This window comes from Emys orbicularis, chromosome 1, assembly GCF_028017835.1.
Source record: "Emys orbicularis isolate rEmyOrb1 chromosome 1, rEmyOrb1.hap1, whole genome shotgun sequence".
NCBI lineage: Eukaryota > Metazoa > Chordata > Testudines > Emydidae > Emys > Emys orbicularis.
In genome coordinates this window covers 368,926,323-368,940,740 of record NC_088683.1, presented here as the reverse complement: position 1 = coordinate 368,940,740, position 14,418 = coordinate 368,926,323, and the positions used below count along the sequence as shown (strand labels likewise).

At 51.2% G+C, this 14,418-nt stretch overlaps 2 protein-coding genes across 2 annotated transcripts; both read left to right on the top strand.

Moving 5' to 3' along the window:
• The first annotated feature begins 180 nt into the window (after positions 1–180).
• LOC135886225 (olfactory receptor 51I1-like) lies at positions 181–1,116 on the top strand. Its single transcript, XM_065414063.1, has one exon. It carries the CDS (start codon positions 181–183, stop codon positions 1,114–1,116), a length of 936 nt encoding a protein of 311 aa, XP_065270135.1.
• A 6,335-nt stretch (positions 1,117–7,451) lies between these two features.
• Positions 7,452–8,396, top strand: LOC135888798 (olfactory receptor 51I1-like). Its single transcript, XM_065416586.1, has one exon. The coding sequence runs from the start codon at positions 7,452–7,454 to the stop codon at positions 8,394–8,396; it is 945 nt and encodes a 314-aa protein (XP_065272658.1).
• The last annotated feature ends 6,022 nt before the right edge of the window (positions 8,397–14,418 follow it).

Here is a 14,418-nt window from a genome sequence, read left to right as displayed (position 1 = left end):
TTGTATCATGGTGGCGCCTGGGGACAACTGAGAACAGGTAAGAGCTGTTAGCGTGACTAAGGATTTGTGGTCCAGGGGCCCTGCGCTGACCTTTCCTCTTCTCTGATCCCAGGGCGACTCACGGGTTCATTTTGCATTTTCACAGGGCTTGAGAGCTGACCAGGACAGCGACTGCTCATCATGGTGGATTTCAATAGCACCAACTTCCAGCCCGCAACGTTCCAACTGGCCGGGTTCCCGGGCCTGGAAGCTGCTCACCACTGGATCTCGATCCCTTTCTGTGTGTTCTACGTCGCCGCCATTGTAGGGAATTGCACTGTTCTCTGCATTATATGGGCAGACCGGCGTCTCCACCAGCCCATGTATTTGTTCCTTTGCATGTTGTCGGTCAACGACCTCGGTGTCTCGCTGTCGACCCTGCCCACGGTGCTCAGCACCTACTGCTTCGATGTCACAGACGTCGCGTTCGACGCCTGCCTGGCCCAGATGTTTTTCATTCACTCCTTTTCCAACATGGGGTCGGGGATTTTACTGGCCATGTCGTTCGATCGCTTTGTCGCCATCTGCAACCCGCTGCGCTATGCGGCCATCTTGACCAACCCCAGGATCGTGAGAATCGGGCTGGCCGTTGTGATTAGAAGCTTCAGTGTGGTTTTACCATTGCCCATTCTTATTAAACGCTTGCCTTTCTGCCGCGCCGAAGCCCTCTCCCATGCCTACTGTCTGCACCCGGACGTGATGAGGCTGGCGTGTGCAGACATCACAGTCAATAACATCTACGGCTTATGTGCTGTTCTCTTTGTCTTTGGAATAGACTTGCTGCTTATTGTCATCTCCTACATTCTGATTCTGAAGACCATCTTCAGTATCGCCTCTGGGAGGCAGCGTCTCAAGGCCCTGAACACCTGCATCTCCCATGTCTGCGCTGTCTTAATATTCTACATTCCAATGATCACAGTCTCTGTCATACACAGGTATGGCGAGAACGCCCCGCCGCTGGTCCACATTCTGATGTCCAGTGTCTACCTCTTTATGCCCCCTGTGATAAACCCCATCATTTACAGTATAAAAACCAAGGAGATTCGAAAGAGCATCCTCAAAATGTTCACTAGGTAACTAACCCAACCTGGGTGTGAGATGGTTTCTGATGTCTATCTTTTTGGTTTGTAAGTGGATGGATGGATGGGTGCCTTAAAGTTTCAGAAGTGGCTAGTGATTTGGGGGTCTTCAGTTATGGAGTACCCAACTGGAGACATGGCAAAAGGCCTGATTTTCAAACAGGGTTGGGCACTTGTTCTCGGAAAATCAACACTTTGAAGACATCTCCGATTGGGCACCTAAAATCTCACATCTCATTTGAAACGTTGGGCCATGATTTCTGTATCGGGCGGTTGGCTGACCATGAAAAAAGAGATGCCACAAAGTCTGAGATTAGGTGGGTGAATTGTGGCCTTTCGGGGGATATTTGTTCTCTATTTTATCTGTTCATTATGCACAATTCTTTGTACGACGCAGGTGATGTTAAGCTTGAATTGACAACGTATGACTGTTCTAGACTCTTTCGTATTTGGAGCTGGGGGACATTGCAAATGTCTTATAAATAAAAGCAATGCAAAAACAATAATAATACGACAAGACCACACTGGCAGTTCCAGCAGCAGATTCGTACGTGGTCTTTCCCCCGGCAGTACCACAGTCAGTGCATGGCTGCTTCTCCGTGACTGTCAAGCTAACACGGGCTGGGCTGTTAACATTTAAGAAATCAGGACCGTGTATTACACAAATAAACTAACATCCAGTGTGCAGCACTCTCCCCAACGGCCCGGGCTGTCTTCTTTTAGCCCCCGCAGGTTTTAAGTTGAAAGATGCTGCCCTTTGGTGTCAACTCCCCTCCTGGTGTTAATTACAACACGTTCAGGGCCAGACGGTGGCTGCCCGCTCTGTGGGCCTGATGGTTTTCAACCTAGTGTTCCCTGGCCGGAGGCAGCGATAGCATGCTGGGGCGCTGATAAGCCGGTGCCGAGGGCTGAGAGCCCCTCCGGACACTGCTCTGGTGCAGATCCAAGGAAGGGCTGGAAGAACTAACCAGTAAACCTGTCCAGCCTGGCTCAGGGACGGTGACAGCCTCAGTCCTGCGCGAGGTGCATTGGCAGCGACCCTCTATGCTAGTCCCTCGCTATCATGTCATTGGACGGAGATAGAAAGGTTTAACCAATGAGCTGGTGGTGCCTGTGGAGAGCTGGGGAAAGTGATGGTTTTGGGAGGCTGTTTTGCAGCAGACACCGGGCACTGGACTGGGAGCCCGGAGATCTGGGTTCTAAATCACAGCCCTGCCAGTGACTGGCTTTGGGACCTTGGGTGCATCTCTTCTCTACTCAGTCTCGCTTTCACCTCCCCCCATTTGTGTGTGTTAGGGCAGGTCTGCCTGTTACTGTGTGTTTGTGTCTCTCACTGCCCAGGACCTGCGCGGGGGCGGGGGACCAGGCACTATAAATAAACAACAAGACTTTACACTCTCATCTTACAATGGGGTTTGGAAGCTCTGCACACAAAGGGCTGCAGAGCCGGGCTGTTTCTAGTCCCGTGCCCCAGGCATCGGGTGCTAGGGGTGAGGGACCCATTCTCACATGCAGTGCATCCAGACAGCCAAATTCTCACACTTGTTCTCAAAGGTGGGCTTTGGAAAGGGCTATAGAGGGGCCACCCCCATCCCGCAGTGCCCCAGATCCATATACTCCGCAAGGCCGCTCACACACACATGTAGGGTGCCTAAGATGCGACATGGGTGCCACTCGGATTCACCTCTGCCACACATCCACAGGGCACTCCAGGGCCAATCCCGTTTACACCTGATTTGTGTTCCTTGTGTGCGAGTGTGTATGTGTTAGGCTGTTCCTATTCATGGCTTCCTTCCATCCAGAGAGCCAGACTTGTACTTCCCATTCTGTGACCCATGGTCCGCAAGGTCCTGTGCTCATCCACATCTGCCTTGTCTCTAGGATACTATGTGGGCTCCCCTGCCCTTTATGCTCACTGAGTATCCAATAGGCCATGTGGGTGCCAGCCATGTTGTACTGGCGTGACCCAGGGTAACTGTGTCTCTCTAGAGAGTAGATCTGGGGTCATGGGTCACATGGGATAATTGTAGTATGTAACCTATCATTTAAATCAGCTTCTGTACGAAATGACTGGAGGCTAGCTAATGTGACACCAATTTTTAAAAGAAGGCTCCAGAAGCAATTCTGGCAATTACAGGCTGCTAAGGCTAACTTCAGTACTGGGCTAATTGGTTGAAACCTTAGTAAAGAACAGAATTCTCAGACACATAGATGACCACAATTTGTTGGGGAAGTGTCAACCTGGCTTTTGTAAAGGGAAATCATGCCTCACCAATCTACTAGAATTCTTTGAGGGCGTCAACACACATGTGGGCAAGGGTGATCCAGAGGATATAATGGACTTGGCCTTTCAGAAAGCCTTTGACAAGGTCCCTCATCAAAGGCTCTTAAGCAAAGTGAGCTATCATGAGATAAGAAGCAAGGTCCAAGAAGGAAGGTCCTCTCATGGATCAGTAACTGGTTAACGACAGAAAACAAAGGATAGGAATAAATGGTCAATTTTTAGAAGGGAGAGAGGTAAATAGTGGGATCCCCCAGGGGTCTGTATTGGGACCACTACTGTTCAACAGATTCATAACCGATCTGTAAAAAAGGGGAAAACAGTGATATGGCAAAGTTTGCAGATGATACAAAATTACTCAAGATAGTTACGTCCAAAGCTGACTGCGAAGAGCTACAAAAGGATCTCTCAAAACTGAGTGACTGGGCAACACAATGGCAGATGAAATTCAATGTAAATTAATGCAAAGTAATGCACATCGGAAAACATAATCTCAACTATACTGTAGCGGGGTGGTTACCCCGCTCCTGCCTGAGGGGGTTTAACACAGCCCTGGCAGAGGGCTGGGGCAAAGGGAAAAGCTACTGGGCTGATTGGGGAAGTAGCCACATCTGGGCCACACCCCAATCAGGCCCCAGCTGGCCTGTATAAGAAGGCTGGGAGCCAAGAGCTCAGCAGTGTCTCTCTGCATTCAGGGAGAGAAGGGCCACTCAATGTGCAGTGACAGTCAAAAAAGTGAACAGAATGTTGGGAACCATTAGGAAAGGGATAAATAATCAGACAGAAAATATCATATTACCTCTATATAAATCATGGCATACTCACACCTTGAATACTGCGTGCAGTTCTGGTCGCCTCATCTCAAAAAAGATATATTAGAATTGGAAAAGGTACAGAGAAGGGCAACAAAAATGATTAGGGGTATGGAACAGCTTCCATATGAGGAGAGACTAAAAACGCTGGGACTTTTCAGCCTGAAAAAGAGACAAGTAAGGGGGGATATGATAGAGGTCTATAAAATCATGACTGCTGTGGGGAAAGTAAATATGGAAGTGTTATTTACTCCTTCTCAAAACACACAGCCCAGGGTCACCCAATTCAATTAATATGCAGCAGGTTTAAAAAAAGTATAAGGAAGTACTTCTTCCACAATGTACAACCTGTGGAACTCTTTGCCAGAGGATGTTGTGAAGACCAAAACTATAACAGGGTTCAAAAAAGCACTAGATACATTCATGGAGGATAGGTCCATCAATGGCTATTAGCCAGGATGGGCAGGGATGCAAAACCATGCTCTGAGTGTCTCAAGCCCCTGCTTGCCAGAAGCTGGGAGTGGACAACAGGAGGTGGATCAATTGATCATTGCCCTGTTCTGTTCATTCCCTGTGAAGCACCTGGGCCTTGGCCACTGTTACAAGTCAGGATACTGGGCTAGATGGAATTGGTGTGACTCAGTGTAGCCGTTCTTATTTTCTATCCGAGGGGCAACCGTGTTACTCTGTATCCACAAAAACAACAAGGAGTCCGGTGGCACCTTAAAGACTAACAGATCTGAATCTGTTAAATCCGTTAGTCTTGAAGGTGCCACCGGACTCCTCGTGATTCTTATTTTCTGCTGTTCTCATGTAGGATAAAGGATACAAGCAGCAAAAGTCACAGAGCTCTTGCTACTGTATATGGCTTCTTTGCCTGATTAGCCCATGTTCAAACATCAGCCTGCGCTTGAGTTCCCAGTGGACTGTGTGACCCCCAAGGAGCTGCTGCAAGGATACAGGATAAATACTCTCCCGTGCCTGGCAGTCTGTGGCAGATACTCCAGGCAGGCTGGGTCCAGAGGCTTTTTTCCTCGATGGTGAAGATTTTCATCACGTCCACCCTGGTGAGTCAGCTGCAGTTGAGAGAAGGGGGTTGGTTACCTGACACCCTCTATTTGGAGTTTTACGGGGAGATATGAGTCCAATAAAGCTTAAAAAAAGTTTATAATCAGGACACTTTTAAAATTGATTTCACCATTTCGCAGGAGATAACGTAGGTGCCTAACTCTCATCTCTGCTTTTGAAATTCTGCCCCTTCCTTGTTAGTCGGCTCTGGACGATTTTCCTCCTGGACGGATGGGATGAAACGCAGCGCGGTGAGCAAAGCCCCTCGTGGCGCTGAGACAGAGAAGCAAGCAGCGGGGGAAGGGGCAGGTGGATGGTTTTAGAGGAGTTTAAGGCCTGAGATCTCCTCAGCTCTGCGTGAGAGTTCATTGCCCCAGGGCTCTAGCATCAGAGGAGGGATTTGCCCCATTGCCTCTGGCCAATGGTCCTCTGCCTCCTGGGGGGCCGTGCGTGAGCTGGAGGGCTCTGGGGATGCACCGGGACACTGCAGGAACGTCAAATCTCATCAAGCTCTTCTCACTGCTCCCTGGCTAAACCCCAGCCCGGCACCTCTGCCTTCTGGCCTGACTTGGTTTCTTCAAACCTTAACGACATTCACAAGGACAGACACACACACAGACTCTCACACACAGAAACACACACACACACATTCACACACACACAGGGACAGACAGACAGACACACACACATGGACGCACACACACACAGACACACACTCACACAGACACACACACACAATCTCTCTCTCTCTCTCTCTCTCTCTCTCTCACACACACACACACACACAGAAAGACAAACATACTCTCACCACAGAGACAGAGAGAGACACACACACACACATGCATACATACACTCACACACAGAGACAGACACACACAGACAGACAGAGAGACACACACACACTCACATGGACACACACACAGAGACAGACACACACTCACACACAGACACACTCACACAGACATGCACACACACAATCTCACACCCACACACACACACATACGGTTGCAGGTCGGTTTGTATTCGGCACAGCTCAGCCCTGCCCCTGCCGCCCGCCCCTCACTCCAGCTGGATGGAAGCTAGCACGGGTGGGTCCATGAGCAGGGGAATCACCCCCTGGCCTGCAGCACAGACGTAGCCTTAGGGACAAATCCTGCCCAGATTTATGGGTTGTCCAGCCCTACTGAGCTCCACAGCACTGCACAGCCGGTGTGTAGGGGAGCACAGGGGCCAGCCTGCAGCCTGTGTGTTCTCATGGCTGGGGCCTGTCCCTTTCATCCTTTGTAAAGTGCTGATGTGCACCTGGGGCTGCGGAATCACATTAACATTCATGAGCAATAATCAATCTGTCCTTTCCCCGCCTTCAAAGAGTCTAAGAGGGCTGGCGATTGTACGGCGTAATGCAGAGCACAGTTAAACGCAGGTCCCGATTCTGCTTTTAGCAGCATCCCTGTCCGAGGCGGTTAGACCCAGCGCCCAGTTGGGAGGCCGGGCTCAGACGCACGGAGGGGTCGTGGCCTTGCCACACTTCGCACTGGGCCAGAGTCAGAGCCGGCGTGCAGGTTTCCAGCCTTCCCGCTGCTGTCTGGGCGAGGGCGGCACGAGAGGGACGGGGGGTGGAGAGGAGCTATTCACAGGCTGGCCCAGCTTCATAGGTTTAAGGCCAGAAGGGACCACTCCGATCACCTGCAGCGCACAGGCCAGCGACCTGCCCTGAATTCATTCCTGTGTGAACTAGAGCAGTCTCCGTTGCCAGGGATGGGGAATTCACAGCTGCCCTTGCGAAGGGTTAATTTCCCTTGCTGTTAACAATGTGCCCCTTCCTGCTCCTCTGAATGTGACCAATTCATCAACCTCCTTCCTGAGGAACGTTCTAGAACTGTGGACAGCAGAACTGTGGGAGCAGAATCTCTTCGCTCCCTTTAAACGAGCTAGGGCTGGAAATGAATTCTTGGACCCTGGCTCTTCAGGCTGGATTCAGAACAACTCCTCCTTGATTTCCCTGGGGAGAGCAGCCCCAGGCTTGCAGGAGAGGGCCCTTGTACACTGGGATTCTGCAAGTCAATGCTGAACTGCAGGTCCCTTCCCGGTCACCTGGCCTCGGGGTAACTCTCAGGTTCATTTTGCATTTACACAGGGGGTTGGAGCTGACCGGGACAGCGACTGCTCATCATGGTGGATTTCAATAGCACCAGCTTCCATCCTGCCACCTTCCAACTGACCGGGTTCCCAGGGCAGGAAGCTGCTCACCACTGGATCTCGATCCCTTTCTGTGTGGTCTACATCACCGCCATTGTAGGGAATTGCACTGTTCTCTGCATTATCTGGGCAGACCGGCGTCTCCACCAGCCCATGTATTTGTTCCTGTGCATGCTGTCAGTCAACGACCTCGGTATGTCTCTGTCAACCCTGCCCACCGTGCTCGGCATCTTCTGCTTCGATGTCATAGATGTCGCGTTCGACACCTGCCTGGCCCAGATGTTTTTCATTCACTCCTTTTCCTTCATGGAGTCGGGGATTTTACTGGCCATGTCGTTCGATCGCTTTGTCGCCATCTGCGACCCGCTGCGCTACGCGGCCATCTTGACCAACCCCAGGATCGTGAGAATCGGGCTGGCCGTTGTGATTAAAAGTACCAGCATGGTCCTCCCTTTCCCCTTTCTGATTAAACGGCTGCCAATCTGCAAACGCAATGTCCTCTCCCACGCCTACTGCTTGCACCCAGACATGATGAGACTGGCGTGTGCGGACACAACCATCAATAACATCTACGGATTATTTGCCATCCTCGTCACTTACGGCTTAGACTCAATGTTCATCATCCTATCGTACGTTAAGATTCTAAGGACTGTTTTTAATATTGCATCCCATGGACAGCGTCTCACGGCCCTAAACACCTGCGTCTCACACATCTGCGCCGTCTTACTCTTTTATGTCCCAATAATTGCTATCTCTGTTATGCACCGGTTTGGGGGAAATGCCCCTCGTCTTGTTCATATTCTTCTGTCCTATGCCTACCTCTTTGTCCCCCCTGTGTTAAACCCAATTGTTTACAGCGTGAAGACAAAGGAGATTCGCAAGGTGATCTCCCGAATATTCTCCAGAGACTTACTCTGAACTGGGAGTTGTGTGGGATATGGTTTTGTTGGACGAGTTTTGAATGGGTTGTTGACTGAACATTGTATCTTCTCAGAGGACATTCAAAACCTCCAACCATAAAATACTAGAACAATTCAAACTGTGTATAGGTAGTTGCCTGCAAAAGATTCTGTTATTTCCTCTTACATCAGGGGTTCTCAAACTGGGGGTTGGGACCCCTCAGGGGGGTCATGGGGCTATTATGGGGGGTCGCGAGCTGTCAGCCTCCACCCCAAACCCCGTTTTGCCTCCAGCATTTATAATGGTGTTAAATATATAAAAAACATATTTTTAATTTATAAGGGGGTTTGCACTCAGAGGCTTGCTCTGTGAAAGGGGTCACCTTTAGAAAAGTCTGAGAACCATTGTCTTATGTCTTTTAATTACAGTCTCAGATGTTAAAGGCAATCAAAGTCAATCAGTCTTTTGAGGCAGGGACTGTGGCTTCCAGTGGGTGTGAGCAGTGCCTGGCACCTCAATACAAAATGTAAATAGGGAGAAGGAAAGACCCCCTCAAATCTATAACTTACTGGTATAAATCGAGCCAGTTCTGCAGCAGGGGCGTCTGTCTGTCCTGTTTGCAATGGGGGCCAGCACTATCTCAAAGCAGTAGATTAACAAAAGCTGTAACTGGGGGGCGGCCGCGCACTTTTTTGCATCTGCAAATCGAGCAACTTGCACACACCAGGGGCTCCAGGCGTCCTTCTGTTTCACCCCACAAGCTCACTATGTGCCACCCCCTCTTTAAAGGAATTCATGCAAATCCCCCCCACCATTCCTCCCCTCCGCATTCTCAGTTCTCTTCTCTCTGTCTGTCAGAGAAGTCTTCCAAAGGGGCGACATTTGAAACTGCTTTGGATGACCAGAGCTGAGACGGGGGGCAGTTGTTATGCTGGGAGGTGTGTATTGCTCCCATCAACCACTGCTTTGATCTACAGCCAATTCCTGAGGTGGCTGAAGCTTCTGGTTCTGCTAACCAGATGCCAAGGACTCCTCCTTGTGTTCCCCTTTTCTCCTTTTCTGTTTTGCTGATTGCCACCAACATCCACAGGGTTGCACCCGCTGATGGCTAGAACATTCCCTGAAATTTTGTAATTGATCGGCTGCAGCATTCAAACGTCATCGCATTATAGACAGACAAATAAACAGAGACGTGCCATTGCTTTGCATGTGCGACCGCACTTTGCTTGGCTATGTATATTCAAGAACAGATAAACAGCTTTGAGGAATAAGAAGATGGACAGAAATACTTTGCAATACAATGGGCCCATGACGTAAATTGTATTCGTTGTCCCTACTCTACACGGTGTCCATGTCTGTTCCTTCAGTGTCCCTAGCCTCTGTTGGCCAGAAGCTGGGAATGAGCGACAGGCGATGGATCACTTGATGTTTACCTGTTCTGTTCATTCCATCTGGGGCACCTGGCACTGGCCACTGTTGGCAGACAGCAGACTGGGCTAGATGGAATTGGTCTGACTCAGTCTGGCTGTTCTTATGTAGGCACTGTGAAAGTTGCCATTGCTGGGACTGAGGAACTGGCAAGAACAGTGGGAAGGCGAGGACCGTGCTGCGCAGTGGTGATGCAGTTTGCATCGGAAAGGCTATTCACTAGAGTGGGTGGCACATTGCTCATGGAACTGTTTCCTGTCTGAAAATGCCATTTCCAGAACCAAAACGGTCCACAGGACTGTGTCCATTGTGATGACATTTCCAACGGAGACGTGTCAAAATGAATCATTTCGACTTTCTTGTTTCATTTGATGTCAACCTTTTTTGTTTAAATGAGGTAAAAACATTCCAGGTTGACTTTTTTTTTTTTCATTTTATTTGGACTATTCTATTAAATGAATATATCATATGATTTAGTCATTTCAACACTTTACATTATAGGAATGAGACAATCGGATATTTCTGAATCACAAATTTACAGCATGTCCATTCTGTGAAAAATGCCCGTACCCGTCTTACAGAAACAGCGCTCGGTAATGACTCCTTACTGTTGGGGGCCAGCAATGGAGCTTTTACGCTTCCTAAACATCCCCGGTGCAGCTCATTCGCTTTATCATGTGCTTACAGTTCAGTTGTTACTCCCATAAATTCTCAGGAGGTTTTTTTTTACACATACGTTGTCAATAATTTAAAGAGGGAAGAAAGCTAATTATGTCCCCAGGAACATCCACCTGACATCACAGAGGGACGTGGCATAAACATCCCACTATGACATCACAGAGGGGCATAAACATCCCGCTATGGCATCACAGAGGGATGTGGCAGACACATCCAGCTATGACATCACAGAGGGGCATAAACATCCCGCTATGACATCACAGAGGGATGTGGCAGACACATCCAGCTATGACATCACAGAAGGGCATAAACATCCCGCTATGACATCACAGAGGGGCCAGGCAGGGCACATGAGGTTTTCGGGAAGCCATGCGATGCCAAAGACCTTCCTGGATGAAGAAGCAGCAGGAGGGATGGGGGCAGCCAAATCCTGGGCCATCAGTAGAGGCTGCAGACCATATACCCCTGCCCATGGGCAGAGCCCTGACCCCACCTTTCCCAGGCACAGGGAGATGATGCCAGGGCAGCCCTGTGATGGGCTGAGGACAGAGTCTTCCACTGGGGCTGAACAGCATGGAAAAATTCATCCCCAAAGTGACAGACAGCTGGGACTGGAGTGGCCAGAGAAACTCCCCATCCCCTGGGGATGTGGGGGCTGGTTGTGGAATGAAAGGACATATCCAACCCGTCCACGCCCTCTCAGCTGTCCCCACAGCACAGAACTACTCTGGGTTCTTGTGGGGGGCATTTTTACAGACCCTCCTTTCCCCCCATGTCTGCCCCACTGGGGTGTCTGCAGTCCCAACAGCTCAGAATCCTCCACTGGCCTGCAAAGAGAAAGCGGAGCGACTGGCGTCCCCGGAGACTGGCTTCTGGGGGCGAAGGGTTCACCTGCAGCAGCAGCACCGCAGGGCCCCACAGGAGGGCGTACGCTGGGGGGACAGCGCGCGGGGTCTGGAGATGTGTTCACAGGCGGGGTTCCAGCCCTGGGGTCAGCGCCCTCCTCGGCAGGCTGGGGCACGCCTGACATTTTAACATTTCCAAGCCCCAACGAAGAACCACACAGAGGGAAAATCAGAAGGATGTGGAAAAATTGGAAAGAGTCCAGCGGAGGACAACAAAAATGATTAGGGGGCTGGCGCACATGACTTATGAGGAGAGGCTGAGGGAACTGGGATTATTTAGTCTGCAGAAGAGAAGAATGAGGGGAGATTTGATAGCTGGTTTCAACTACCTGAAGGGGGGTTCCAAAGAGGATGGATCTAGACTGTTCTCAGTGGTGGCAGACGACAGAACAAGGAGTAATGGTCTCAAGTTGCAGTGGGGGAGGTCTAGGTTGGATATTAGGAAAAACTTTTTCACTAGGAGGGTGGTGAAGCACTGGAATGTGTTACCTAGGGAGGTGGTGGAATCTCCATCCTTAGAGGTTTTTAAGGTCAGGCTTGACAAAGCCCTGGCTGGGATGATTTAGTTGGGAATTGGTCCTGCTTTGAGCAGGGGGTTGGACTAGATGACCTCCTGAGGTCCCTTCCAACCCTGATATTCTATGATTCTATGAGAGGCCTCTGTGCAGCCCCTTAGCGACCAAGCCTTGACCCAGCGCAGTGCGGGATTAGACACGAGGCGTAGCCACAGCTGGCGGAGAGAGCATCATGATTGTCTGAGTCGGGTCACTACCCCAGAGTGCAGCGTGGCCTAGGGGACAGCGCACTGGACTGGGCTTCAGGAGACCTGGATCCTAGTCCCAACTCTGCCACAGGCTGTATGTATGACCTTGGGTGAGTCACTTCACCCTCCCAGGCCTCAGTTTCCCCATCTATAAAATGGGGATATGAGTCTCCTCTCCCGGTCCAGCCACCAACCCCAGCCCTCTGAGGAACATCACTGCATCCAACTCTTCACCCCTCTCTGCCTCCATGTCGCCGTCCTCTGCCATCCGCCCAGCTCTTCCCCATCGGCCTCCTTCCTGCTTCAGCTCCCGGCTCGCTCCCTCCCTCCCTTCGCAATGCCCCGCACTCATCCTCGGTCACGTCAGCATCCATGTCAGTGACCCATCCCACCTCTTAGCTGCCCAGTTTTACCCCCTCCTCCTTCATTCGACGGGCATCCCTGGCTCCACGCTCCCATTCGTCAGGAGGGCCGCTCACCCCGCCCTGCTCTGTCTGATCGGGAGGGCGGAAAGGAATGGGCGTGAGGTCAGGAAAGGGGACCACAGAGGAGTGGGAGGTGGTGGCAGGGATGCATGTGGACGGTGGAGAGGCTGGGGATGGAGGGAGGCCAGGCCTAATTCCAACACTCCCCTGTGAGCCATGTGCAATCTACAATCGCTGGCACGGCTAAATCCAGCACCTTCCCCCGACTCCCGGCCCCACGTCTAACTAGCCCCGAAGGGAGCCAGAGAGTTAGTCCCTCCTGAATCCTCAGCGCTAGCAGCCGGGCTGGGGAGTCTGCCTGCCAGTGCTCTGGCAAGCTGCAAACACTGAATGAAGAAATGGATTGTGACCCGCTGTGGGGCTCGGGCTAATGAGAGAGAAATATTCCCCCGCCTGGGTTTATTAATGCAAAGGGGACGTTTCCCCTGCTCAGGCAAGGGCCTCCTCCACTTCTGATGGCGTCCAATGTGGGCAAGTTCCGTGCTTCATCTGGTTCGACCAGTGGACCGGGGCTCTCAGGTGGAACAGAGAACCCTCTTCCTAGCGGCCTGGCTGGTGGGTCTGGCTCATGTGCTCAGGGTCGAAAAGGTCACCAGATTTGTGATAGCAAAGGGATTTCCCACTGGTCAGACTGGCAGGGACCGTGGGGTTTTTTTGCCTTCTTCTGCAGCCTGGGATGTGGGTCACCAGCTGGGATCACCGGGGCATGTCTCACCTGATCAATCCCCTACCAATGCAGGGGCCTCAGGCATTGGGGTCCCCTCAGTCTCTCCTGTTCTCTGCCTGCCGGCTGAAATGCTTTGCTCTAACTAAAGTTTTGGGGTTCAGTAGAGTGGTACCTGAGTGAGGTTCTCTGGCCTGTGCCATTCAGAAGGTCAAGTCTACATCTCTGAAACTATGAAACATCCTGAGGAACTTACATTTATTTCCTTGACTTAATATCCGCTGTCTCGGGGTTAGGAAAAACCCAGCCCATCCCCAAAGAGCACCCCCGTTCGGATTCGCATTGACCTGCTGTCAGTATAAGCTATGCCCGAGCAAGCACTGCAGAATCCAGACCGAAGCGAATCACTGATAAGGTCAGAACATTCTTGGAATGGCTTCTTGCCATGTGTAGCAGAGAGAGAACTCCTGGGTCGCTGGAGCGGCTCGCTGAGATTTACTGCCCACCCTAGACTCGTGTTTGAAAAGTTATTAACATTTTAACTAGCAGCGCCAGCCTGGGTCATCGGGAGCTGCCTGGCTAATTTCAGCTGGGCTGTGTGGGGAAGCAGGAGGACCCAGCCTGCAGGGAGACATGTCGAGGTGGATGAGAGCCCCATGGAAGTGCTGATATATTAGATCAATTAGCCAGACAGTTGCCTTCAGTTGCGGGTCAGTGGGTGTACCCGAGAGCAGCAGTCGGTTCACGACCCATAGAAAAGCTGCTGGGTTTGACTGTGAACAGACCTAATGACACAGCCGCTGTTCACTGATGGATCAAGGCCTGCAAGAGGGCGAATCCTCAAGCTGTGCCATTGGCCCCAATTCTGCAGCCAGTCGTGCACACGGCTCACTTGACACACGCGCGTTACCAGGCTTCAGGCTTGACTGACTCTTCCCTCGGGCTCTTTGGCGTTGGCCCAATAACAGGGAATTACGGATTCCAGCAGCACGGGGCGGGGAACACGACTGAAATGCAGCAAGAGGGACATTACAAACCCGCAGTGCTGCCTTGCCTCCAGGGCGTGTCACATAAGGGGCACCAAATTCCTCAGCCTCCCAGAGGGGTCTGTCTTCAC